Source organism: Haemaphysalis longicornis, unplaced genomic scaffold (assembly GCF_048455015.1).
Source record: "Haemaphysalis longicornis isolate Haplotype H1 unplaced genomic scaffold, Haemaphysalis longicornis Haplotype H1 scaffold_7, whole genome shotgun sequence".
NCBI classification, from domain to species: Eukaryota; Metazoa; Arthropoda; class Arachnida; order Ixodida; family Ixodidae; genus Haemaphysalis; species Haemaphysalis longicornis.
This window is the reverse complement of record NW_027526422.1, coordinates 158,901,528-158,927,990: the sequence shown is the minus strand read 5'-3', so window position 1 is coordinate 158,927,990 and position 26,463 is coordinate 158,901,528. Positions and strand designations below refer to the sequence as shown.

Genomic DNA, 26,463 nt, shown 5'->3' with positions numbered 1-26,463 from the left:
TTGAGGTGGCAGTCGGTTATACGCCATCGTCCGCAGATCTGTCGTGCGGTAGTAAGGCTGGAAAACGCCTGGTTGCAGCTGTCGGACGATTGCAGCATAACTTAACGGTATCGTCCCAGGAGAGGCAAGAGGTGAGGCCACCGGTGGCGCAAGGGGCACTGCCACCTGGGGTTCGAGCGATGCCGCTACAGATGGCGCGAAGGACACCGTGGAAGGCGAAGCAAACGGGGCTGCTGCGGCGGAAGTCACAGGCGCGGGCACAGGCGTCGGTTGGCCGATTGAAGGGAGCGTCTTAGCAACCTGCTCTCGGACTAGGCGGCGCACATTCGCAGGCAAAGGACACGCAGGCTCAGAAGCACAGGGGAGCAGGGACAGCTGCCGCGTAACTTCTTCGCGTACGAACTGCTCAATGTGGGGCAAAAGGCACGAAAGGTCGGGAGGCCAGGTTAAAGCCGATAGCGACCCTCGAGATAAGCCATCATTCGGCGACGGACGCTGGCGTGTGAAAACGCGCTGCTTTCGCAGTTCGTCGTAGCTGAGGCACAAATTTGTAACCTCGCTCACAGTCTGCGGGTTCTTTCCCAGCAGCATCTGGAAGGCATAGTCCTCAATGCCCTTTAAAATGTGCTTGATTTTATCGCACTCGGGCATCTCAGGATTCACTCGCCTGCACAGGTCCACGACGTCTTCTATATAGCTTGTGTATGTCTCATTTTCTTGCTGGGCTCGCTTGCGTAGGTGTTGCTCAGCGTGAAGCTTGCGGACAGCGGGTCGAGCGAACGCCGCCAAGAATCGGGCCTTGAAATCCGACCAAGTTCGCGCATCGGTTGTATGGTTACGGAACCACATTCGGGCTAATTCGTCCAGATACAAGTCGACGTTGTTGAGCTTCATGGCGTCATCCCATTTATTATGAACGCTCACCCTTTCGTAGGAGGACAACCAGTCCTCTGCGTCGGTATCGTCCTTGCCGCTGAAGTGGGGAGGTTCGCGTTGGGGCAGAACACCGGAGCACATGATGGGCGCGGGCTGCGGCGACGCCATTTCCTCGTCGATTCGTCCAGCTGCGGGTGTAAGCACTCGCTTGCTGCGTAATTCCAGGTTGGGGACCTTATAAGGTGTACGACCTCCACCAAAATATAGTGGGGTTTATTGGCAGGAGGGCAAAGCAAGGCCTGACTATCGCGGAGTCCAAACGCGTCCAAGCGAGCTCTCGGGTCGGGGCACCAGTCTCGCGCACAGCGCTCTCGATGGGACTGTCTAGCCCAGATTCAAGCACATACCCACTTGTGGTGGATTGTCCCATATCCAAGTACATACATCGTCTGACGCGAGACGTGCACGGCACACACCCATTTAAGGAAGTGGCCATGATATCTTCATTACAATATATATATATATATATATATATATATATATATATATATTATACTTCAGAAAACAACTGACGAAGCCAAAGTCATTAGAAATGATGGGGGATTTTCTGCTTTTTTATTAAAATGAGATCGTACAGCAGCAAATTTTAAACTCCACACGTGCACCTTTCGAAAAGCAAGCAATCGCCTCCTTTCCGTCAATTATCTTGCCTTTCAGATAGGTCGTGCGGGGCTGACTTTTACTGTTTTGTCGCACACAGTACTCTGTAGTGAGAAATGCTGCTTGTACTCTAGCCAGTGACAAAGACGATAGGGCATCGGTTGCTGCCACTCCTAGGCTGGAAGACCTCCAGCCATGACTCGAGTTGTAGATTATATCGCTTTTTTGCTTTTCACAGGGTCCAGCCTTATTGTTGGCTTGTACTTTTCCGTCGTAAGAAAGACTCAACCCCTGTCTGTCACGGATGAAATCTTTCTTGGCAGTAAGTCGCTGAAGACGCTTCCCCTTGGCCTGTCCATTTTAGCCAGCATTGCTTCGGCAACAGGTGTGATCGGATATCCGGCACACTTGTACACGTACGGTTTTCACTTAGGCTGGACTGCTGTGCTGTACATAGTGTACATTCCTATAGCTGTCGGCCTGGTGGTCCCAGTTCTGTACAAGCTCAAGATCACGTCAATTTTTCAAGTAAGTGTACATTTGCTTCGGTCGCAGATTTTTGGCTGTGCAGCTACGTGATGTGCATAATACCCTGTTTTCTACGAAATATATTATTAAAGATTGCAGTGGAAAGCATCTTATCTAAGCTGCGTTTTTTTTTTAATTACGTTACCAGATATCTGTATAAACTTCCAAGTAACAAAAACCGACGGTAGACGTCGTCTTACACGCCTCACCGTACACTTTTACTATCTTTACAAGTTTTTTTATTATCCTTGCCAGTTTTTGTAATCTCATATTTTTCAATCACAGGGACGCTAGTTTCGTATTTCTGCATTGAAACGTTTCGTTTCTGCATCGTCAGACTCGGTTTAAAGCAGTCTAGCTTGAAACTATTTATTTTTGTTTACTTACGAGTTCTGCAGAGAAATGCTTTCGTGCCAGCGCTTACGAAATGCAAATAGTTATAATGTGTAAGCGATACTTATTTGAACTGTTGCTCTTTATATGGGCGCCCGCTTCCCTCCCAGGAGCATACACACTAAAGATGGTACCTGTAAACGGCCTGGCTGCCTGCCGGTGTGCCTTTAAAGAAATCCCACAGATGAACAGCGGTTCAAAACTATGATCTACATTCCGCGGTCGGGCAACAAAGAGGTTCTTACAAGAGTAGCTTTATTTGTTTCTTATATTTGGGGTATTTGAATTTGAAAAGAAAGAAAATCAAATAGAATGTAAGTGACCTATTGGTAGTAAAGTAAAAAGTAGGATTTCTTACACAGCTATGCAACGATAGGAGTTTAAGGAAATATTTAAGGCAAAAGCTACGGTGATTGCTAAGCACTCATGTTGTACTTCCGGCGGAGGAGAAATGTTTTCTACAAAAGCGTGCAACTCTTCTTCTTCATCTGTAAGTGGAAAAAGGAGCTCCAGTGGTAGGTCGTGACCAGTCGTGAGCTCTGCACAGTGCCATTTTAAATGGTATTGATTAAGGATGCATGTATCCTTACAACACCGGCATCGTTGGATGTGCGAGCTGGCTACATGGGTCCATTTGTGTATACATTAGGGGTTGAAGCAGTGTAAGCTTAGCTTTTATTAGCTGTTATCTCTCCCGAGCGTGTTACCTCCTTGAGTAGGGCTAGTACACCCACTGGGGTGGTATCTTGCAGCCTTTTCCGACTGCCGCCTTTAAGTTTCTCAGGTAAAGTTGCCACTCTGGTCGTGGTGGGTGTTGCAGGGGGCACCGGAAACCACTATAGGTGTGTAAAGCGTTTCCCTTGCGGCTGTGTTGGCCATGTTGTTGCCGTATGCCCCAGGAATGTGTCCCGGGGGCCAGAAAATGCGGATGGCGACGTCTTCCAGTTGAAGATCTTGGATGGCATAAAGGCTACTCGTTGCCGTCTAATTAGGCGAAGATCTCACGCTCAATACTTCAAGGGTGAAGTGAACGCCGGTACTGATGCCTAATTATTGGGCTGACATAGAGTCACAAAGGTCGCAGATGGAGTGGACAGCACACAAGATACATATGTGCTTGTCTCTTCAGCCAAAGAAATGGAAATCTGCCAGGAACTGTTTAGCAATTGATCGTCCAAAGAAGGCCATGCGATGGAAGCCTCAGTTCCGCGCACGGCGGTGTCCATGCAGATGTCGACCTTGCCCTCCATCGTGTCGTTCTGGATATTACAGAAGTGCAACTCGCAATCGTCGGCCCCGCCCAGGGTAAAAGGGACACTGAATAACCAGTGTGGCCAAATTCGCTGTACTTATGATACTACGAACCTCTAGCCTTGCCTTGTGGGTCTGGTCAAAATGTTGTTAAAGTCGTAACTTGGTCTCTCCAACGAGAGTATCAATAAAGGAAATGAGTACAATTTGGTGAAGAATGCCTACCGGGATGAATTAAGGAAGACTACTCATTGCACGGAGTATTTAGTATGAGGAGATCCTTTACTTGAGATGGGCTAAATTTACACACCGGAAAGCCGTAAGTGAGGCACCCGGAACAAGCATGGCACAAGCCGTTTGACGTACACCAACAAACTTATTGGATTAGCGGAGGTTGGGTGCATGGTGCTGCGCCAAGTTGTTTTCAGCTTAACGATCTCTCTTCGGGGTATATTGCAACTTCTGATTGGTGCCGAAGGACGGTTGGTGCTATATTGAGAATCTAGCTGTGTATTCCCGATCTGAATGGAAATGAGCTGATCGAAATATCTGCTATTCTTGCCGTTGACGCTGAGTAGCTCCGTTTGTTTGGTGATAGTCAAGTCAAGTCAAGTCATGTTTATTCGACATCGAAATACAGGTATTACTACAGACCATGAATTCAGATGTCAGGAGCACGGACAAAAAGCCAACAGAAGCGGCTTGACGGGGTCCGTGCACCCTAATGTATTTATAAAACAATTGTGTATACTTATGCAAACAAAAATACATACATAACTCAAGGTAGTAAAAACATAATTCACATTCCTTGGCAGCAATATAATAAATCCAAACTTAATACACACTGCAACAAGATGCTTGCACAGAATCAATAAAGCTAATTACGAACTTCGAAAACCGAAAATACAAACACAAAATTGTTCATTGATTATTGATTACGGGAATTCAGCAGACATGGTAACGTGTAGCCAAATAATTGTTTTCCGTAATTGGTACATAGGCAGGGCCCAAACCATGGTTCTTTCTGAATGACGTGTGTTATAAATGCTATGATGTGGAGTCAGCTTCGACAGTTTTCTAATAAAATTACAATTTGTTCTTGTTTCATTATTATAGCTCTTAAAACGTTTCTCATCATGCAGACCGTGAACAGGGCGAACCCCGAGGCTTACGAAACTTGGTTGTGTGTGAGCATCATAAGCAGACTTAGAGACGGCTCGCACGGCTTTCTTTTGTAGTAGGTGTAGTTTAGTAATATTAGTAGCGTTCGTACGTCCCCAGACTAAGAGGCAGTAGTTAAGGTGAGAGAAAAAAAGAGAATGGTAAATAAGCAATTTTATTTTCTGTGGGACAAAGAACCGTAATCTTGTGAGGACACCAATGACGCGTGCAAGTTTGCTGGAAATATTATCGACGTGTTGGTTCCATGTTAAGTGTTCATCGAAAAAAACGCCGAGGCTTTTCACTAAAGGGACAATTTCGATGCGGGAAGTACCAATGCATAGGCTGTTGCTAATACATGCTTTAGAATTTATTGGTTTAAAGAGAACTACCTTTGTTTTGGAAGTGTTTATGGTTAACGAATTAACTGTGCTCCAATTATCCAGTTTACTTAGAAGATTCTTTGCATCATGCAATAATTTAGTAGCATCTTTACCAGAAATAAATACGGTGGTTTCGTCTGCATAAATAACAAATCTGCAAGAGTTGTCGTTATTTACCAAGTCATTATTAAAATGTAAGAATAATAGTGGTCCGAGGATGCTCTCCTGGGGTACCCCTAATTTAACTGCCTTATAATCAGATATTTCATTGCCTATCACCACAGCCTGGCATCGGAATTTCAAGTAGCTTTCTAGCAAAATGAGATATTGACATCTAAACCCATAATGCTGGCGTTTTTTTAGTAATATGGCATGGTTAATTCGAACGCCTTCGAAAAATCCACAAATACTCCTAATGTTACCAGTTTATCCTCAATTGCCTGCAGAATTATTTCTTTTTGTGTTAGAAGCGCAGACTCGGTTGAAAGATGTTTTCGAAAGCCAAACTGTGAATTAGTTGTTATAAGGTGTTTCTCACAAACAGCGGCCATGCGATCACTAATTAGTTTTTCAAGCCCTTTTGAAAACACGGGAACGATTGATGTTGGTCTATAATTAGACAGTTCATTTCTATCACCACCTTCGAATATAACGCTCACTTTAGCCATTTGCATGCGTGTTGGAAAAATGCCTTTTCGAAAGCGAGGTTGTACACGTGCTGAAGTACAGGGCAGTGTATATCCAGTGTGTGCTTAATTGGTAGGATTTGAATGCCATCGGCAGCACATGCCTTACTGTTACGAAATGATAAGAACGTGAGGAAGATTTCATTGGCATCGTTTGGGAATGGGAACGCGCTACTAATGTTACTGGGTGACAAGTAGTTTAAAATACCCGAAGTGCAAGAGCTGTTATCAAGAGATACAAAAAAATTGTTAAATGCGTTTGCCAGCTGCGCACCAGACGTAGGTGTGCCATTCAGAATTATTTCACTACCCTGCACATGTTCCTGCTGTCGGCCTTTTCCACAAAACATCAGTTTTTCGCAAGACTTCAGCGTTGAAAAGATTAAAAAGGTAAGCACGTTCGGCTTGCCTGAGGGGGCTGGTCACAGTATTTCTTAATCTTTTAGAGGCGCGTAGGTCGTCCAAGTTTTTCGTACGCATGAATAGCGTATAAAGGGCGTCTTTCTCTTTTGTCACTTTTAATAAATGTGGTGTGACCCATGGTTTTCTGGCTTTTCTAAAGGATAGAGCTTTGCGAACGAAACATTTTTGGTATACTGATTTAAACAACGACAAAAAGTTTTCATAGGCTTCATTGGGGTCAGTTGCACTGAAAACGGTTTCCCAAGTTATCGTGGATAGGTCATTTCAAAATGCTTCTAAAGTGAGTGGATTAGTGTCCTGAAATGTTGCAGAAGTATGCTTCGGTGCTTTTATTGTTGTCTTGTTCTCCGTCATTAAAAATATGGGCAGATGATCGCTTAAATTAACGCAAATCACACCGGATACTAGATAGCGGGTTTCCATATTTGTAACAAAAACTTCAATTAACGAGGCACAATCGGGCGTAAAGCGAGTAGGTGTAGCAATTGTGTTTATAAGGGCATTTGAATCTAGCAAGTTTTGAAATTGATGTTGGGCTGCGGTTTCATTCAACAAGTTAATATTAACGTCCCCCCTAACACAAGTTTCAAACGATTGTCATTAATCCATCCAAAGAACGTTTCCATAAATGATAGAAAGACCGATACGCTCCTCGCAGGTGGCCTATACAAGACACAGAAAACGGTTTCTTTACATATAAGCGCTAGTATTTCTAAATCTTCCGTAGTTCGAGTGAAGTCTTTAATGATTGCACAGTTTAGATTCTGCTTGACTACTAGCAATAACCCACCTCCCTTTTTGGCGATACGATTCTTGCGGAAAGTGTTATATCCGGACATTTTAGGAATATTGTGTCCTTCTTGATACAATGTGTTATGGAACGGGACGCAGACGCGAGGCCATGGCTGAGCCGGACCGAGGTTTATTCGCTTCCTCCTCCTCTAGCCCCTGATCGCGATGACAGTACACGGTCGTCTTCCTCTTCTTCCATAATTCCGCAACATACTCCCACCCCCGACGGTGACACCAATGGGTAAGTTCAGAACAGGTTAGTATAGGTTCTGCCATTGATGGGTGGTCCAGTGTCATTCCTTTGAAGACGACAGGTGGCAGTTTGCACCTGCTTTACCCTCCATCGATGCTTCGAGGCTCGATGCCTTCTTCTGGATACTTTCTTGGGTAGGACGGGGCCCCAAGTTTTGCTTGGGTCACGCTGTATTATAAATGAAGCAGTAAAGTTAGTCCTCGAGTGAGCATGGACAAATGGTGTTCTGATTGCAGCCTGAACCTTCTGGTCAGTGGTGCCCTTCTCTTTTCCTGTTCGCCTTCGACGTTCCTTTCTGCCTACTGGCTGAGTTTTAACCACTTGCATCTGTATCGTCGCAATGGATCTGCGTTTTCTGTTTTCAGGCAGTCGAGCGGACCCTTGTCTTTCACGTGCTTGAATTCGCTTCTTCAGAGACTTACTGCCGAGCCACTCGTTTCCTAACGCTGGCACACATGTGAATGTCTTCTCGTTGTACGTGGAACACCTGTCACCCGCTGACTTCATCTGAGTTTTGCGCGTGCGCGTTGGCCCTTTGGGCTTGGCCCCGAGAGCATGCGAGTCTGCGATGGTATTTTCCTCACTTGGGCGGAATGGCATGGCGCCGGCTGCTTGTTTGAACTCGGTATTGCTTCTGCGTCCCGCTGCCCGGTTCACCGACGACGTTGCAAATGTAGGGGCACTGTGCTGCTCCGTGTTCTCTTCCGCTGAACACGACGAACTCGCAGTTTCGCAAGCAGCCCTTGTTGCGAATGGGAGTGCTACAATGGCCGCGTCCTTTTTCAGGGAGGTGGCCCCTCTGAAAGGCCCCTGCGTGTGTTGAGGTAGAGAAAAAGTCTTCGTCGGGGTGAACGACGTCCTCAAAGTTGCCAGAGAAATTCGTTTCTTTAATGAAACCTTAGCACGACTGACCGTGTATCAGTATTCGTCGGCTTCTTCTAAGTCCTTTGCGAAGCTGTCAGAAGTTCTGTATCTGCCCGTCAAGCTTTCGAAGTTGATCCTGTTTTTGTTCTACCTCACTGCACAAATCCATAAGCATACTGATATTCGGTTTTGACGATTGCAAGGCACGAACAGTTGTACTGGCTAATTCTGTTATGTCCGCCCGGAGGATGACCCGCGAAATTCGAAGTCTTTCTACGACCTGCCAGTCATCAGGATTGCGAAGCGCAGCGAAGCAAAGGTCGGGATGGTCCAATGGGTGGGGCTCATCTCCGGGTTCTAGACGAGGGGTCTGCATCCAGAACGCAGCCATGGCAGGCACCGTTCAAGGGTGAGGCCTCCGAAATGAGAAGATCCGACGTACCTGAGGCCACGCACTACCTTGAATCGCTGCGCTGTGAAGTCCGCTGGTCTGTCGTTCCCGGGTTTCACGGCACCAGAAATGTTATGGAACGGGACGCAGACGCGAGGCCATGGCTGAGCCGGACCGAGGTTTATTCACTTCCTCCTCCTCTAGCCCCTGATCGCGATGATAGTACACGGTCGTCTTCCTCTTCTTCCATAATTCCGCAACACCATGTTTCGGTTACATTATGACATCAAATGAAAAACCTAACGATGAAAGTAGCGCATAGAGCTCGTCTAGCTTTCCGCAAGCAGATTGTGTGTTTAAGTGGAAAAAAGATGTGCACCTTTGCTTAGAGCGGTAAAGATTAGTGACATCATTTATAGTCAGCAAATTGTAATTCGTGTCTTGCAAGAGCAATACCTTGCGCTATCCGCTGTGGCTACATCATTTTCACAAGATCCTGAGAGCAAGTCAGCCGGAGCGTACGCGACGTGTCTGTTTTCCTGGCAAAAATTTTGCCGTCCCGCGTCCCCGCATACTTCTATCGCTTCTCATTCTTACGGGCGATGACCTGCCCCAACAGTTTCTTTAGTGTTGGGCACAAATGCTCATTGATGTAGACGCTGGAGCTTTCTGTGAAAGCTAGATCAGTGGTGCAAACCCGCTTTTTGCGCCCCTTCTCCATGAAGGTGTCTCGCTTGGTACGATAGCTAAACTGCACCACAATATTGGCGCAGCCACCATCTCTCCTTGTCACACGATGGCACGCGTTCATGTCGTCCTCAGAGATGTTCTCTGAGACAACTTCACCGAGCTTCTTTAGGATATTATGGAAGCTTCTCGTTCACTACTTCGGGTATGCCTTTCACTTCAACGTTTCGGATACGCGAGTATTGCTCGAGGTCTGTCATTCTTTGTTCATGCGCGGTTACCACCTGTTTTAGCGAGTTGCATTCCGTAAAAAGCACAGCGTTCTCTTTTTTTAGAGCTGTGTTTTCCTTCTCAATTTGTGAACACCGTGTGGCCACGGCGTCAAACTGGGTACTGAAAAAAGCAACAGACAGCTTTAGTTCGTTAAATTCTTCCTTCACTTCTTTTTCTATTGCGGCACGCATGTCTCGCATTTCTTGCCTGAAATCTTTCAAGAACTTTACAACTTCGTTTGGAATTTTGAGGGGAGACTTGAAGCACTTTCAGCTTGGCAGCGGCAGTAATACAAAAAAAAATCAAACTAAACAAAACCAACCTGAGTTCGGGAAATGCGCAGATTATTGCGTGCCCGCTGTAGCTGCCGCTGCCAAGTGAAGCACGGCCGATTCTTGCAGTGCCTTTGTATTACTGCCCTCGTAGATCGACCAATCGGAGCTTCGGTGATGCAAGCGTCACCCTCCGGAAGCCTCGGTTGGTGCTAAGGTGCTCAGCGCGTGGCGAGACACCTTCCTTGGCGATGAAGTCCCGATGAGAGGGTCAGCAGGGAAGCCTGCTCCAGCGATAAAGCCACCGTCAAGCGATGATATCCAGGAGCCAGGCAGCACTATTGTGGCAGTACCTGAGTTCGGGAAATCCGCAGATTAGTGCGTTCCCGCTGTAGCTGCTGCTACCAAGTCATAATTGGAACTGGGAAATGGAGCGTTCAGGGCTGAATATGGCAGCTTGGAGTTCTTTTCGCCATGAGATATTCAGAGAGATATTCTTTAGCCTCTGTCCCAACCACTACCTCCTTTGGGTAAAAAGTAAACGGGGCAGCGGTGCCTGTGCCAGTTTTTGTGCACCCGATTCATGGCTCGGTCACACAATTTTAGAGCTAAGTTAGAGCCTTGTGAAACTCCACGGTATAAATAAAACGTGGTCGGCTTGTAATGGCAGCATATAGTCGTATGGGTTAATGATAAAGGAAATTTCGTGCCCAAATTATAGGGTTCCGACTGCGGAATGCACTGGCTAATTCTTGCCTTATACCCGGTTGACTAACATCAAACGCTTTGTGAATGTCGAAAGCAAGCGCATAATATGGCAAAGCCGGCGAGAAGTCTTGTCAATGAACCGACGTAGGAGCCAGTGCTCAGATGGTATCGAAAGCTTGTGAGAACGCTGCAAAACCACCCTGAGCACTGAACGGTGCATGGTTATTGTTTATCATTCTCTCAGTGAGTCTAATTGGACCGGAGATTGTGCTACTGGCGCACGTTATGGGGAGAATTTGTGTTCTTACCACGCCTGGGCAAATGAATGACGGAAATCTATGACGGTCAGGCACCGTTCCTGGATACCAATGATAGTTCACAAGGTTACGTGGAATGTCCAGGGCATGCGGGCGAAAGGTGCTTAGATACTGCAATTTGCCAGGATCATGTCTTCGCGCTAATTTCGAGCGGCGTGTGAGATGGCTGTCTGTAACTCTGCCATACTGAAGTGAGAGTGTAGCCCTGGAAATGGATCGATAAAGTCAATAACGGGAACATCAGAGAGAACCGATGAATCCTCTACACAATGAGGAAACAAGGTTTTCAGTGAGATTATCTTTACTTGATACTAATCTTGCATTAGCTACATGTGATCAATAATTGGCAAAGTTATCTTGACGCGGGCATTCAGGGTATGTAACAAGCCAAAGACAAGACAGGTCTTTGGACAAGTTGCTGACAAAGATTATGCCAGCGTTCACGTTGTAGGTTGACCTGGTATTGTTTGTTCATGTTACAATGGTGCTTCAGCTGCGATTAATTATCGTGTTGCTTACCCACGCCACAGTACCGCTGGGTATGCCGCTCTTTTGGGAAGAATAATGAAGTCATACTTCTAGCGAACTTTAACACAAAACGATGAAAAAACGACGACCCACACGCTAGACTTCGACTTGGTTTATGCAAAAGGGAACACGAAAACACGCATATATGTACATTATTCGAAAAAACAAACAAGCAAGCACATGATTCTGCGGAAATGAAATGGCGCTATGTTTGCACTCGCTCTTATCTATGTTTTTATTGAAGCACAAACAAAGCCTCGTCACACTACAGGACATGATCTTTACCGACACGTGTGCAGAGCCGTCACCAACAGCGCATGATCAAGGGACATTCCTTCTCTCTCCAAAAAGTTGATTTCTCTGGTTTAAAGTGCCGAACATGAGGCACAGGCGAAGTTCTCGCCCTCCCTGTTAATCACAAAAGCCTCGAACACTTCCCTATCAGTTTGAGACCGACATCTAAACAAGACGCTCGTCTGCATGAATTTGGGCGTGCACCCGCACCTACGGCAATGGTCAGCAAGGTGGCCAGCTCCCATCTGCGCACTCATAGCTCCGCGGTGCTCCCTCAGCCTATCATAGAGGCACCTGCCAATTTGACCGACGTAGCACCGTTTGCAGTCCAGAGGGATCCGGTAAACTACACCCGTCGCAAACTCCACAAACCTTGTTGCATGTTCTGTGATGCAGCAGGGCTCATTGCATGGCACATTGACCTTTTGCACCATCTTCAAAAGCTTTTCAGGACCCGAGAAAACCACCTACACACCACATTTGCCACCGAGCTTCTTCAGGCGGTGGGACACCTGGTGCACGTGTGGCACCGCCACGACAGTGGTTTTCTTTCTCAGGCCATCCACACCTGGTGCTTTAGCGCTCTTCACTTCCTTCAAACGGCTCTTCGCCACAGACACCACCACTTCTGATGAATAGCCAGCCGTTTGCAATCTTTCAGCTTGCTGCAGCAAGCTTGCCGGCATTTTGTGAGGGCAAGACCTAGTGAGCGCCGCCTTCATAGCATTCTTTGCTATTCCCCGCTTCACGAGCTTCGAGTGGGCCGACCGGTATGGGAGGATGCCCTTTTGGCTTCGAGGAGCATACTGCCAACACGGCAGACCATGACCAAGGAGCAGGCGTTTCGGCGTTTCTTTTTTCGTCATGTGTTAAAGGTCGCTAGAAGTATGAGTTCATTACTAACCAACTCGCCCAACTATCTGCTTTATTTGTATTTATTTGTGAAGGACGGAACACGTGCGCGTCAGGTTCCCAACCTCCACCGTACCGGTGACGGACTAGATCGCCGTGTTGCGGACCGGGGTAATCGATCCAATACAATCAGCGAAGTTACCGTAGCGATCAGTCAAACAATATTTTCTAACTGAAGCCTAATATGCGTGATTCAGAGAGTGACGGGTACGAAATTTTTTACTGTTGAGATAGAGAAGGATGAAAAAGTAATCAGTATTCCTTCGGTGCCATGAGTGGCGCTAATTAGGTCCGGGGTGATGTAACTTTGCTAGAATGAATGCCTATGTGGGTATAGACGCCGGGTTCATTCCGTGAGTGTAAGGGGCTAAATTCAAGTGCCTGTTCCAGGAGCCTGCAGCACGTATGAATACAGAATAATTCGTGTACGGTCGCGTCATCTCTCTTCAACTTTGCCCTTCGCTACTTTTTTATCTCATGATTTCTTCCTTGTGCCACATACTTGCGTTCGCACAACCCAGCGCAGGAGACCGTTAGCGGGAACGTACTTTGCTGATCTTTTATTCTTCTATATTCAGTAGGTTTTATGATTCCTGCCAGCCTTAGTACGTGTCTCCAGCGCAGGATTCTGTGCAGAAAGCCACAGGGCAATCACGACGCTCATCTTCATTTCGCAAAGCATACAAAGATGAATAAATCGGAGAATTTTGTAGCTGAATTACTTGCCTTTCTTTCTTCGGGTGCTTCACTAAGAAATTTGGTTCCTTGAGAAATTAGGCGGTAATTCTAGGTTTCTCTGGCCATTTTACTTTTTCAGCTCTCTGTCATTAGATTGGCCGCCCTTCTGACACAGACGCGGAGTTTCCTCGTGCCGAAGCAACTAATGCTTTTGCAAATAAAATAATAACCAATGAGAATGAGTAAACACTCGCGTTTATCTATACCGCAGTTTTAGAAATATCTATGTGGTCGCCCAGACCACAAAATTGGGTTTAGAAGTGTTTCGCGTCGCAATGCAGCGGTGAACCTAAACACATTGCTTGGAAGTGCTCCGAAGAAGTCAGGATATGATGACGATAATAAAAGGTAGGCAATTAGGGTAAAAAAACAAAGTATCCTCGTAAGCTTTTTCGCCTTAAAAGATTGTATGCTTCGGTGAGCTTGTTCATAGTGCAAATGTAGAGCGCTTGGTTGGTCGTCTGCTTCGTCTGTTTCCTCGACACAGTTTGCGTTGTTTTCATCCTTTGCTCTTGGCGGTCACCGAATGACGAGGGAGAATTTTTCAAGCATTAGTAATGCTTGAGTAATTCAGCACAATGTTCCTCGCCGCCAGTTCACGAATAAAGAAATATCACTGATATTGAGCAGGTTTATGCTTTCTGACACATTTAAAGACAACGGAATGCAGCATAACTTGGATTGTGCGTTGTAAACAGTTTTAAACAGTGGAACCCTTGAAATTTCGGGTACCTGATTAAAGGCAGCCAGGACAACACTTTTTCTGGAGGTTCCATTCTCTCTTGCGACACATAAGCGCAGACACTTCAGTGTGTCTGCCTATCTCACCTTATTTGGTTAAGCCACCTAGCCAACTTCACTGACCTTCTTCACCACAAATTATGTATATGAAGAAACGTATCAAACTACTCAAAATTCTGACAAGTGTCAGCATTTTCGCATTGTTTAGCGCAAAGAAATTTACACGCAAATTTTAAGCAAACCCTTATGACATAGCCAAACCAATTAGCCAGACATAATAAGTTTGTTCAGCAGTGCACGTTTATCTCACTTTTAAAAGACATTTGCAGGGTATACGTTTATGTCTTAAGTCGTACAACGGGATGGAATGAGCTTGTAATTTAAGGGACATTTGGAACACAGCTGCTCTATTGCAGTTTACGCTCCTCGAATACTGCTGTTGAACTGAGGGAGCGATGCTACCGAAACTTGTTTCAAAAAGCGCTGCATCGCGAAAACGGGCGATCTACGCATGTTTTGTTTACGACTTTGGCGTGAAACCCAGCGTCTGGGGATGTCGCTCAATTTATTAGAGAAGGGGCCAGTGTCAAACCGTCAAAGTAAATAATCTCCAGCGTGGTGGCAGTACCAAGCATGTACGTTTTCTGTATATGACGCTTGGCCGCTAGGTGCCCTAAAACGTTTATCCCATCTCGCTTACACCGACAACAGGGTCAGAGGAAGCTGTAAACGTGATGGGAGAATTCGCTTGGTTAATCTATGTTTTCGGAGTTTAAATTCAAGTTAGGGGTAAGAGCAGGGCTGGATTGCTCATTTAAGATGTCCAATATGTGTCTGCAAGAGGGTAGCAAAAATGTTATAGCAACACTGTACTGGGGTAGATTTCCACCCATTGTTCAATGGGCTCACAGAAAAACTACCGAGTCCCTAGGCATGTTTCTAGCGATAAGCATTTTATGTCATGACGCAAGGTATATCAAGAGCGTTAACTCGCCATTTGTGGAAAGGAACGACCGCTGCGGAAGTTGCAGGAGGCAGGTCGAATTCACTCTGAAGTTCAAGGGAAAGGAGTATCAAAAAGCAAATAAGGTCAAGCGCAGGAAAAAAAAACCTTCAAAAATTGGGGGTGGGAGTGCGCAGTGTTAGGGAGATAATTCAGGCGAACATAAATTTTAGAGCTCCACGGTTTTGCGGGAGCGAACCACGTCATTGCGTTTATCGAATAAAAAGTCTAACTGTCTGCTTATGGCTTCAAAACGTCGGAATTCACCATGCTAGAAGGCCGTGAGTGCGGTAATACTGGGTATAGTAATGGTGCGCGTGTTTTTATTAAATCTAGCTGGAGAAAGGCATGGTGTGGTGTCCCTCCTCTCTTTTGTTCGTTTTGTAAGCACTATAGATTTTTTAGGAGCTCTGACGTTTTTTGCGCTGCTGGCACCTGGCCTGAGCGGAGAGCTTTTCGTGAAGTTCTGGCGGGAATTAAAGGCCCACCACAACGCCGCGCAAGGTTAGACGTGTGTGACACTTTCATGGTAATGAACTGCACCCCGTTCTTCGAGCCTTCCCCTTACTGGGCTAAATATAAAAAAAATATTGCACCTCCCTCTTTTATCTCCAACTCCCTACGCTATTTTTCCTCCTCTGATTCGCCGGAGCTTTGTTTCCTTCCTTTCCTCCTCTGTACGATGGTCAGATGGCCACTCTTGCATATTCCTCGGCCGCTTCACGAAAACACACTGAAGCAGTTTCAACGCTTTTCATTATTTGCTCACCAGCGGAACCACGTTGGACGTAGTTTTATCAGATGGAAAAGCGCATGGGAGAGTCGGGAGGTTTGGGATGGTTCGAGGAACGGGACATAATATTTATCTCGCCAGCTTTCAGTTCTAGCACGTTCGCCTACTCCTTACGAGGTTGTGCTTGCTTACCGGTACCCCGATTGTAATGGTACATGTCTGCGGTTGATAAATCTTTCTTTATCTAAATCTCGCCTATTTTATAAGTTAAAATAAAGTAACCGCTTCCTCAATTGCACGTCTCTCAGGTATAAAGCACCCTGCGTAAATTATTAAACTCTGTATTCCGGACGCACACTTAAGTCAAATACTGTACGCTATAACAAGTTTAGGTGGAACGTGATAATCTTTGCAAACGAATCTTTTCTTCATTTGGTGATGTAAATTGCAAAAAACTAGATACAGTTTCATTCCTTCATACAACAGGGCTGGCGCTGTGTCAAGTGAATCTCCTTCATGGTTGGGTCTCACCCAAAGCAGTTATTTTTGTAATAAATAGAATAAATTTTGAGTTCCCTAAAAATAAATTAAACAACGGAAAGGCTCGGTACCGTTCATTACCCTTTCATTAAAGGGGCACTGACACAAAAATTTTGCATCTTGTTTTTTTTGTTGCGATAAGTAGCTAGTGACCTACTTATAACCTGTAGAAACCTCATTTGCTTCAGCGTGCGACGGTTGTTTAATTAGAGGCATTTTCAATGCGGCCAGTCGCAGTTTCGGTTTCAGCGAGTGCCGTGAAACGATGGATTTTGTGGATTTTGTGTGAACAAAGCTGACCACGTGACCGTCGGAGGGATATCACAGTACAGAGCATAGCCGCCGTAGCACTGTCGAATCCGCATCGACGGCAGTTTCTGCGAATGCCCCCCCGTACTGATCTCGTGAGGCGCCTAATTAAAAAGCGACCGTGGATGTGACGCAGGCGCTGCGAGTGCAAATGCTACCGCGGCTAACGAACGACGCGCGCCGCTCGAGATGGTGGGTGGCAAGACGTGCGCTGGGAGCAGCCGGCCAGTCTGCCTACAGGTCCGCCTACAGATGTGTTCGGCTTAGCACTGCGGCGGATATTCGAGTGCCGCTCTCGTAAGCGGCGCAGATGACAATTTTTAATGCAACCCGCCATGGCATCATTAACTCCTTTCTCATGTAAGCCACCATGGTCGGGACTTGGGGACAATTTCGTGCAGCGGTAACAAGCTATCACTCGAGCTACCTGCGCCGGCCTGGGCCACTTCGCGGCCGTGGCCGCCGCCTGCACAGCGACCGTGCGGCTTGCTCAGTGGGCTTTTCGTGCCTCCGGCGCGTTTCCGCATCCAATGGTAATAAACAGTAATAGAAACAGAGTGCCTGGAATCGCTGTAGAACTTTGGTCGCGGCCAGCTGCCCGATGAGCTGACGAAATCACGGCGCCTCCGCCGCCAACGATCGGGTCGTTCGTTCTCGAGAGCAGAAGCTCCGCCCTCCGGCCCTCCGATTGGAGCGGCGAGCCGGCAGTGCGGAAGCGGCAAACACAAACTCGTGACGTGTTTGGATGTTGTTTATTTACACTTGCGCGTGGTCCTCTGCTGGCCGCTCGGTTGCGTTTCGCACACTTCGAAATTGATTTTAAATATGTTCTAGGCTGTATTCACCGCTGATATTTTGCAGATGATTTTTATGTGTTCCCACCAATCTATCTCCGAAGTTATCTCGCCTTCAAAATTTTGTGTCAGTGCCCCTTTAATCTTTCATTCGTGACGTGATCAAAGGCACCTTTGAGGTCTATATCCGAGACTTCTTTAGCAACCGAACGGCCAAGATGAGGATAGGAGACAAGACATCCCAATGGAGGAACGTCCCAAGGTTCGCTTTTTTCTTAATTCCTGTTCAACATGGCTCTCGTGCAGTTGCCTAAGCCTCTCGAGTCGATTGTAGGCCGACGACATCACCCTCTGAACTGCGAGGGCAGGGTCGTATAGATGAATGGATGGAGGACAAGCTCCAAAAAGCAGCTGACGCAGTCAACAGCTATGAGAAGGCCTGTGGCCTTTGCTGTTCGCCTGAAAAGTCGGAGCTGACCACTGTCAGACCACGTACACCAGAAGAACGAGCAGAAAAATTGGAATCACTCTGGAAGAAAAAATGGTCGGAGTATACTCAACCCCTATATATAGCCCTAATAGATTAGGGAATGTATTTGACTCTGTAGAAACCTCAGCAGCCATTTAAACATTGTTCAGTCAGGGTGTTGACAAGCATTGCGTAAGAATATTAAAGGATATCTACAATGGGTCCACAGCTACAACTGTCCTACATAACGCGAGCATTAAAATACATATAAGAAATGGCGTCACACAAGGAGGCGATCTCTCCTATGTTATTCACACCACTTTAACAAGAATTATTCACGACATTGGATTGGGAACAGTAGTGCGTAAGGGTTAATAGAGGGTACTTCGGTAGCCCCAGATTTGATGATGAATATACCTTGCTGGGTATCTCGAGGGGGGAATTGCACACCATTATTACCGGACTGTACGAGCAGAGTAGAATCATGCGCCTAAAAATCATTATGCAGTAAACTAAAGGGGTATTCAATACCCTCAAGAAAGCACAGCGGTTTCAGATATGTGGCGAGAGAGTGGAAGTGGTATGCGAGTATATCTACTTAGGCCAAGGAGTCACCCCAGATCCGTACCTTGAAGCAGAGATAATTTGAAGGATAAGAATAGGGGGAAGTAGAAGCGGCATCATTCTCAGATTATGAATGGCTGCCGGTCATTGTCCCTGAAAAAGAACGTGTATTTCAGCTGCATCTTACCGGTACTCTCCTACGTACAGAAGTTTGAAGGCTCACTAAAAGGGTTTAACCTAAATTGAAGACGACTCAGCTAGCAATGTAAAGTAAGATAATGGCTGTAACATTAACCAAAAGGAACAGATTAGAGTGGGTCAGAGAACAAACATGGGTAAGGACATATCAGCAAAAATCAAGAAGAAATGGCTGTGGGCAGGGCATGTCATCCAAAGGCAAGACAACCGACGGTCAGTAAGGGTAACAGAGCAGATTGCTAGGCAAGGCAAGCGTGGCGGGGGGTGGCAGAACGTCATATGGGCACATTACATCAAGAAGTTTGCGGGGATAAATCTGTCACAGTTAGCACAGGACCAGGGCAATTGAAGATTCATGAGAGAGGGCCTTGCCCTGCAGTGGGCGTAGAGAGGTTGCTGCAGCTGATGATGATGATGACACCTTCTTTATACACCGATATTTACAGGCATTGAATTTTAAGCCTAGTAATGTAGTCCTACACTAGGGCAGCATGCCATCGACTGGCAACCAATTAAAAATTATAAGCCGATGCAGCTTCTGTAACGAGAGTCCTCAGGGCGTTTCCACAGCGTTGGTTTAATGAGAAAGGAATACCAGGAAAAATCTAGATGACGATTGCTGCACCCTCCACGAGGGAAACCTTCTTCATAGTGACTTCTATTGTGCCTTCTATGGTAGATCCGCTGTTAAAGATGTTCAACACGTGCCAGCCCTCCGGAAATTGCTCAATGGCTTGAATTCGACCCCCCATTAGAAGCAGTTTTCAAGCGGATATAAGCGTTTTGTTAACCTTCGGAGGAATTCCTTCCCGTTTGATCGCACAAGACATGATCTTATTCTTCCATCGCTTCCGGGATGCGTCTGCTCTATAGGGCATATCCTCCAAAATGTCCTGGGACCTTTCTATTGGAGGAGTACGACGTCGCCGTCTGATAACTGTTGGCTGCTGGCAGCTCTGGCTCGTCCCTTTGATCCAAGCTCTTTTATATATTCATCTCGCAATGTCACCCACCACCCTTGCTTGATGGTACAACGGCTTCTCCATGCTTTTTCATAGTCGCGGCTATGTTGCTTGCCGGGTAATCATGAAGCTGCACCTTGCAGCCAATTATTACCGCTGGTGCCGATGAAATTGGCTCGTCGTGCTCGCGGTATACGTAAGTCAATGAACGACTTTTTAGAGCTCGGTCCACCTATGTTACTACATTCAGCAGCTCCGCAAGAGATGTGATTCTCTTGGTGATTACCTTTCATGTAGATGCTTTCATGCTTCGTATGAGGAGTTCATAAAAACCACCCTAAAGAAGGTGAACACTTCGCAATGGCCTTCCCCTTGATCTTGTGCATACTGCTGATACTGGTCACTGGATTATTCATTTATGCTTTACCGATCTGTTCATCTCCATTTTAACCCGTTTGAGGGTCTTGGCATCGTCCGAGTATATGACCTATGGTGGTAGCGGGTCGTCACATGTTACGCCCGTCTTCCACAGGCGCTAAAACTCTAATTTGTCTCCTATCGTGACTGGCGATAGTATTCCGATCTGTTCAACTATTTTCGCCGTCACCTGTAACACTGCTCGTTTTTTCGTGTTGGTCGTTGTCACTTGGAACATCCATTTTACGCAAGGAAGCTCAGTGGGAGCAGGAGACAGCAGGTACGAGACCTAAGTAGCAGAACAAAAAATCGCACAACACGGCCGCTATTATCTACGGTTCTGCGAACAAGAAGTGCTTATTCTGCATGCAAACGAGCCACCTGACCGAACAGTGCACGCGAATACTACCAATAGAAGAGCAAATTAAGCTGCTAGCCGAAAACAGATCATGCTTCAAATGTACTCTCCCGAACCATACGGGGCGGATTTGCAAAGCAAATGTGTTCTGCAGGCGATGCAAAATACGTCGTGCAAAATCGATAGGCAAGACAAAAGTACAGGAAACCACAACGTCCCTGATGCAATCAGTGAGAAACACGATTAGAAACTACTCGTGTCTCCCAAATTTTTCTTAATATCTTGATGGCTTGTTCATAGTTGCTTTCGGCTGGATATTGAAGGCCTTCAATCCCTGCAGCTGCTTTGCCGGTCGGTGTAGACATAAGGTAGTTGAACTTCTGTTGATTGCTTATATTAGGTGGTAAGTGCGCTGCTGATTCGTATTGCATCCAAAATCTAGTCCATTTAAGGGAATTTCCACTGAACCTAATCATTTCCAATCTGGGAAACTTCACATGGTCCATGGAATTAGGCGCGCCGTTAGTTGCACGACTCGCTGATTCGATGCTATGTGCTTGCGCTAGAGCTGGCAGCATACCTTGAGTTTGCTCCTTTAGACAGTTCTCGTTCTCCGAACAGATGGCCGCAATTCTCAAGTGATATTCTATCACTCTCTCGAATTCACTGTCCTGCACTTCGCCCGTTAAATAACCTCTCATCTGTTCGCTGGACATCGCTAGGCTATGCTATAGCCTTTACGTAGGATTCCGTGGCACTCAGGTGCTCTGTCCCGGTACGTTGCTGCATTTGAGCCCACGGCGCATTATTTAGCTGCGTGGGTTGCGTTCGCAACACCCTTCTCTTCTTCTCGACGACTTCCTTGGCCCTTTTCTTTCCCGAAGTGGGAATTCCGCTTACGCTTGAGGATCCGTTGGCTCTGTTGCTGTTCCGCCTGCTGCGATCTTCTCGACTTCTCCGGGCAGCTTCTCTGCTCCTCCACTGTCGTTTTCACTGCTGCTCGATAGCAGGTTGTCTTCTCTTGCTTTCGGGGAGTTGTACCCTGGTCAAGGTACCATTTTTACTAAAAAGATCACAGGACGTTTCCTTTCCAGAGAGTACGTTCAATGAGAAATAAATAGCAGAAAAGGCCAGATGATGATTGTTCAATGCTGCACGAGGCAAGTCTTCTTCTTCCTCACTTCAGTTGCACGGGAGATCGGCTGATCATGATTTTCCACAGCTGTTGAACACCGAGGCATTTCACTACAGTCTAGGTGATAGTCCACCACCACTGATTAGTTCATTTTGAATGCTCCCGCTATTCTATTGAGCTAATCCTAAAACGGCATGTAAGAAAAAATTTAAGTGTGGTTCAGTAAAAATACTGCTTCTTCCTTATTGCAATGACGCCATATTTATCGAAAACCAAAAAAATAATGCGGGTATGGAGAACAACAGATCAATCAGTGACGACTCGCAGCCCATTTCCGTCGATTTCTCTCTTACATTGCAGATTCTTGTTTGTGCGATTGGCGGCCGTTGTTCGAATCCACGACCATAAATGATACTGTGCCAGTCTAGTCGGGCATTATTTTCGGTTCATCTTATCAATTGAATGCTCACGTGCCGTCATGAGCGTAAAAACTACTTTATTCATGGCTTGTATTACGTCACTGCTGCCAAAACTGTCACCATACCGCTACATTTAAACGCTTTGTTATTGCATTTTAACAGCAGAGCGGTATAAAACGGAGGATGATTCGTTGGCACTGGCAAAAATACCAGGAAAAAGACTGCCCCACTGCAAGGCGCCCTGCACGACCTTCGCGCAGTGGCTATAGCAAAAAATATACCGAGCGCACGTGAGCCTCTGCCTTGTGAAGAGCGCCCGCTGTTCTCTAGGCTCGCGCGTGGGCTTTTGAACCGTGACGAGCTCCCGCTTTCATCGTCGACGTCGTTTAGCGACGGGCTTGCCACCGGACGGCCGTGGCGATGATAACGACGACGAATCTGTCAAACCATCTATTCATAATTCATTCGTGGAAACGACCATCAGACCAGCTGAGGAAGAAGTGCAGGCTTACTGAAGCGAGGACGCGCTACAAGAGCGTTTGCCCTATTAGGCTTTGCCGTCGGAGGATGAGGCCGAATGGGACGACCACGATTGACCAAGGATAAATCTGTATGCACTTATCAGTTTTTGACTAGCATTGCCGTATGAAACGGCTTTGCACTTTTGGGCTGCGGCTTCTCCTTCTCTCGTTGCATTCATTGCCAGTGCGGGACGAAGTTACGCACACGTAGTCTGCTTTTTCTCAAGCTTTGCCCTACTTGTGCAATGTGCGTTAAAAAGCCGTTGGTGCCTGAATTAGAGCTTACTAGTCTAGCGAGAGTTTGTTCCTTTCAAATAAACAAAGTTATATTCTATCTTGGCGGTCTCTTTAAAGTTTCCCTTCGTGCTGGAGCTGCAGTTTCACTCTTTTATTCTAATGGCCCACGTCGGCGTCTGGTCAGATTTAACAACCTGAAAGAAACCTTTTAGCCTCTCACTGATATCTTCTGTATTCCACCGAAAACGTACTGAAGTAAAGCCAACTTTCTCAAACAAACATCGTGATCGGAAATGAGGTGGTGAAGAAAATTGAACCAATTCCCTCTGTATCAATTGAAACTGGGTTTGTCGAATTGTGAAGCCAACGTCCACCGAATGCGCCCTTTTAGCGCGGTCAAGCAGATTGTATTCAAAAAGAAGTGCATGGACGTGCACACTTAGAATATCCATAGATCCCTCTACCAACGCTGGTGCTAGAGCGTTAGGGAAAGCCAGACCGTATCAGTAGCCAATGAACCCACAATACACCACCTTACAAAACACATAGCCTATGAATCGCGTCACCTGTATATTAATCATCATAAATACATATGGATCGCTCGTATCTGGTTTGGATCGTTTGTTGTTGCGCTTAAATTAAATAGGTTCGCGTTCCTCCATCATGGTCATTTCAACAGAGGGGTAGTGGTTTTCTATATTAACAACAATATTTCTTTACAGCCATTCTGCGCATTGCTTTGAAACACACCACTGGTTTGGTATCTTTTAGGGTGGTTTCGATGCGGGGTTCAGCGTGCGAGAAGGCCTAACAATGTTCTGGATCCCGCCGGAACTACTAAGCTTGTAGCTGCATTGTATAGAAATCTCGTCTTCAGACCCACGTCCACATATACATGACCCGCATTTGTACGGCGAATTGGGGAGTGAAGAAATAATCTTTATTCATAAGCGTAAGTTCTGATGCTTCGGCACTGGCTCGGCAGAAGGCATTCCCTCTCCGCGATACCAAACCCCTCATCGTCAGGTGTTGTTGGGATCCGGTCGGGAATTAAATTCGGGTGGTATGCCATTAGTAATCATACGGCTACCTTTAGGTGGATGTCACATTTTCCTTCGCATATGCTTACTCCACCTTTGGGATTTCTCCTAAGTGTGGCCGATTTACACCTGTCCTTCACTTCGAGTTGTTAATCAAATCGGTCGCGCTCGACAAACAGTTAGCCTCCTTGCTAGCTCTGCGGTAGAGCGACTGCACAAGAGAGGTGGTGGGTCCTCGGTCGAATCCCGGGCCAGAAAAAATTTTTCCTACACTTCGAAGTTGGTGAGAAAGCTGCACAGGTTTCCTTTGTAGCCGTACGGCTCCATCGTGGAGGATGTCAACTTTTTCTTCTCATGTCATTCAGAACATCCCTTTCTTATGTGAAGGACAGGTGGAGAAAATCCGGGGTTTTTGTTACTTCCATTCCTGGTGGTACGGGGTACCGGGCATGTGATCAAACGTGCTAAGTGCAAGCTATTACCTTGTATGCAGCAGGCTTTCGATTGCGATATTCTGATTTGTGGATTTTTTCTGGACGGCTAGAGATAAAGGGGGGAATCTGCTCCTGCTTTGGTTTTAGAGTAGCAGATTAAAAAAAGCGACAAGGCTTTACTAGCATGCATTTCTTAGAATGCGACCATCGTCAACGCTCGCATTGGTAATTGTAGTAATGTATTTTGGAGCCGCAATTACAGGGCGAATGACGTTAAACACTATCCTTGACAAACTGTCATAACCTAAACGCTGCATGTTAGTTAGTCGAGATTATTTTACGACAACATTGAGCCTTCCGTCAAGGCTTGGAGGGCAGACTAGGAGTGATAAAAGGTCGGCGCGCAACAATGCTTTTCGGAATAACTGTGTCAGTACCATCTATATTTTATGCTCTTGTTTGTACTGTTCTAATATGATCAATGCAGTCAAGCGTCTTTTACTTCGCCGGTACGAAGCCCTTAATTAAAAAAAAATATTTCTCAGTGGAGGCATGTGCCTGATGTTTGCGTTTCAACACCAAAGGTTTTCTTGTTCTAGGCTTCGACGGGAAGAAATGTACAGTGTGTTGCGACGGTAATTGGAACACTTTAAAATTTTTTCCTGAGCGAACTGCCGCTCTGTTCGCGCTCAAACTTCACACGAAGGTCGCATTTTGTGGTCTATTTTGTTTGAAACCTGGAACAACGATGATACTTACCTGTCTATCCTGAAAATAAATAAAAACGATTTTCGCCTATGGGAAAATGACGCCACTTTCATTCGTGGCGTCAGTTCGTCGGCAATGCGTTCTGTCAGAAAACAAAACGTTTTGTCTTTTCAACACAACTCGCAGCGATAAATGCCGCCTCCGCTGCGAGAAAGAAGAACGTCAGCGCCACGTTCAGTATCCCAGCTAGCGCCCTCTCAACGATTTTGAATGCGTAGAAGAGTATCAAGTTTTCGAACAGGCATTCTTTCAGCATTCGGTTGACCCTTAATAAGAGTAAAGGCACCGAAAAGTGTCAAAAGGCAAAAGTGATACTCAAGTTAAATTTGTGACTTCGGCGTAAGTGACCTTGCCTATTTGTAGTGCTCTGTAGTGGCGCGAACTACGCAGTTATTCACTGTGAAAAAAAACTTTCAAGGGTGAGTTCACCATCACTGATGTCTTGTAATTTCGTTTCGTTTCTGCGCCATTCACGCAAACCTTAACTCGAAATCTTCATCAAACAAAAACCTCTGTGTTACGAAAAAATGCTAATATTTGCCAACTTCCTTATATCCAGGTTTAACTATAACGGCAAGGCTTTTCTAAAGTACTAAATCTGGTGGCGATGTCTATACTCGTAACGATTTTGAGCACAACAAAAACATGGAGCATATTTAAGGCACGACATCAATTCATACGCGATATTGGCATTGTTTTATCAGAACAGCTGGTGGATTCTTGAGGTAGCAAATAAAAATTACGCTGTGAAAAACATTTAAAATTCAAAAGTACCAAAAGCTTCCAGTTCCTGCACGAGCAGTGGAACAGGAAAAAGCAATTGCCCACAACAAAAATCTAACTGCTGGCGTTGGGAAGTTCTATGATGCCTTGCCTACAACTTGGAACGCCCAGCTGCTTCGTTGTTAATATCATTATTTGCGACGTTAAATTATTAAAAGACCGCTAATTTTCGCACAATGCATCTTGATTTGCTTTCAGTACGTCCAGATGCGCTACAACACGGCCACATCTTCATTGGCGGCTGTCACGTACATCCTGTTGTCGGTAAGTACACGAGACAAGCGTGAAAACTGGGCTATCAAACATTTTTTTTTTCAGCAAATTTCAGGGGCCGTCGCAATCTATGCTTCCTCTGTTGCTGTGTCTACAAGTAAGTTCTTCATTGCAGCACCTGACTACCATTAGGCTTAACTTCACAGTCCAAAAAAAGGCGCCAAGGTGCGTGAACTTGCACAATAGTAGAAATACGCTATTCTTTCTTTTATAATAGGCTATACTTCACTGCACACAAATATTGAATTGGAAGGAAGGAATATAACCATGTGCTAACATTTTGAAAATATCACAGTAGTTTTAAAAAAATTATTGACTACGCATGCAACAAATATTTATCGAGCACTATGCCAGGTAAGTGAGAGAGAACAAACT

At 46.0% G+C, this 26,463-nt stretch overlaps 1 protein-coding gene across 1 annotated transcript; it reads left to right on the top strand.

Annotated features, from left to right (window-relative positions):
* Window positions 1–1,698: 1,698 nt before the first annotated feature.
* On the top strand, window positions 1,699–26,247 carry LOC144145393 (sodium-dependent multivitamin transporter-like). The gene is made up of 3 exons (XM_077676980.1): window positions 1,699–2,064; window positions 26,014–26,079; window positions 26,134–26,247. The coding sequence occupies exons 1-3, from the start codon at window positions 1,732–1,734 to the stop codon at window positions 26,218–26,220; spliced, it is 486 nt and encodes a 161-aa protein (XP_077533106.1). The 5' UTR covers window positions 1,699–1,731; the 3' UTR covers window positions 26,221–26,247.
* The last annotated feature ends 216 nt before the right edge of the window (window positions 26,248–26,463 follow it).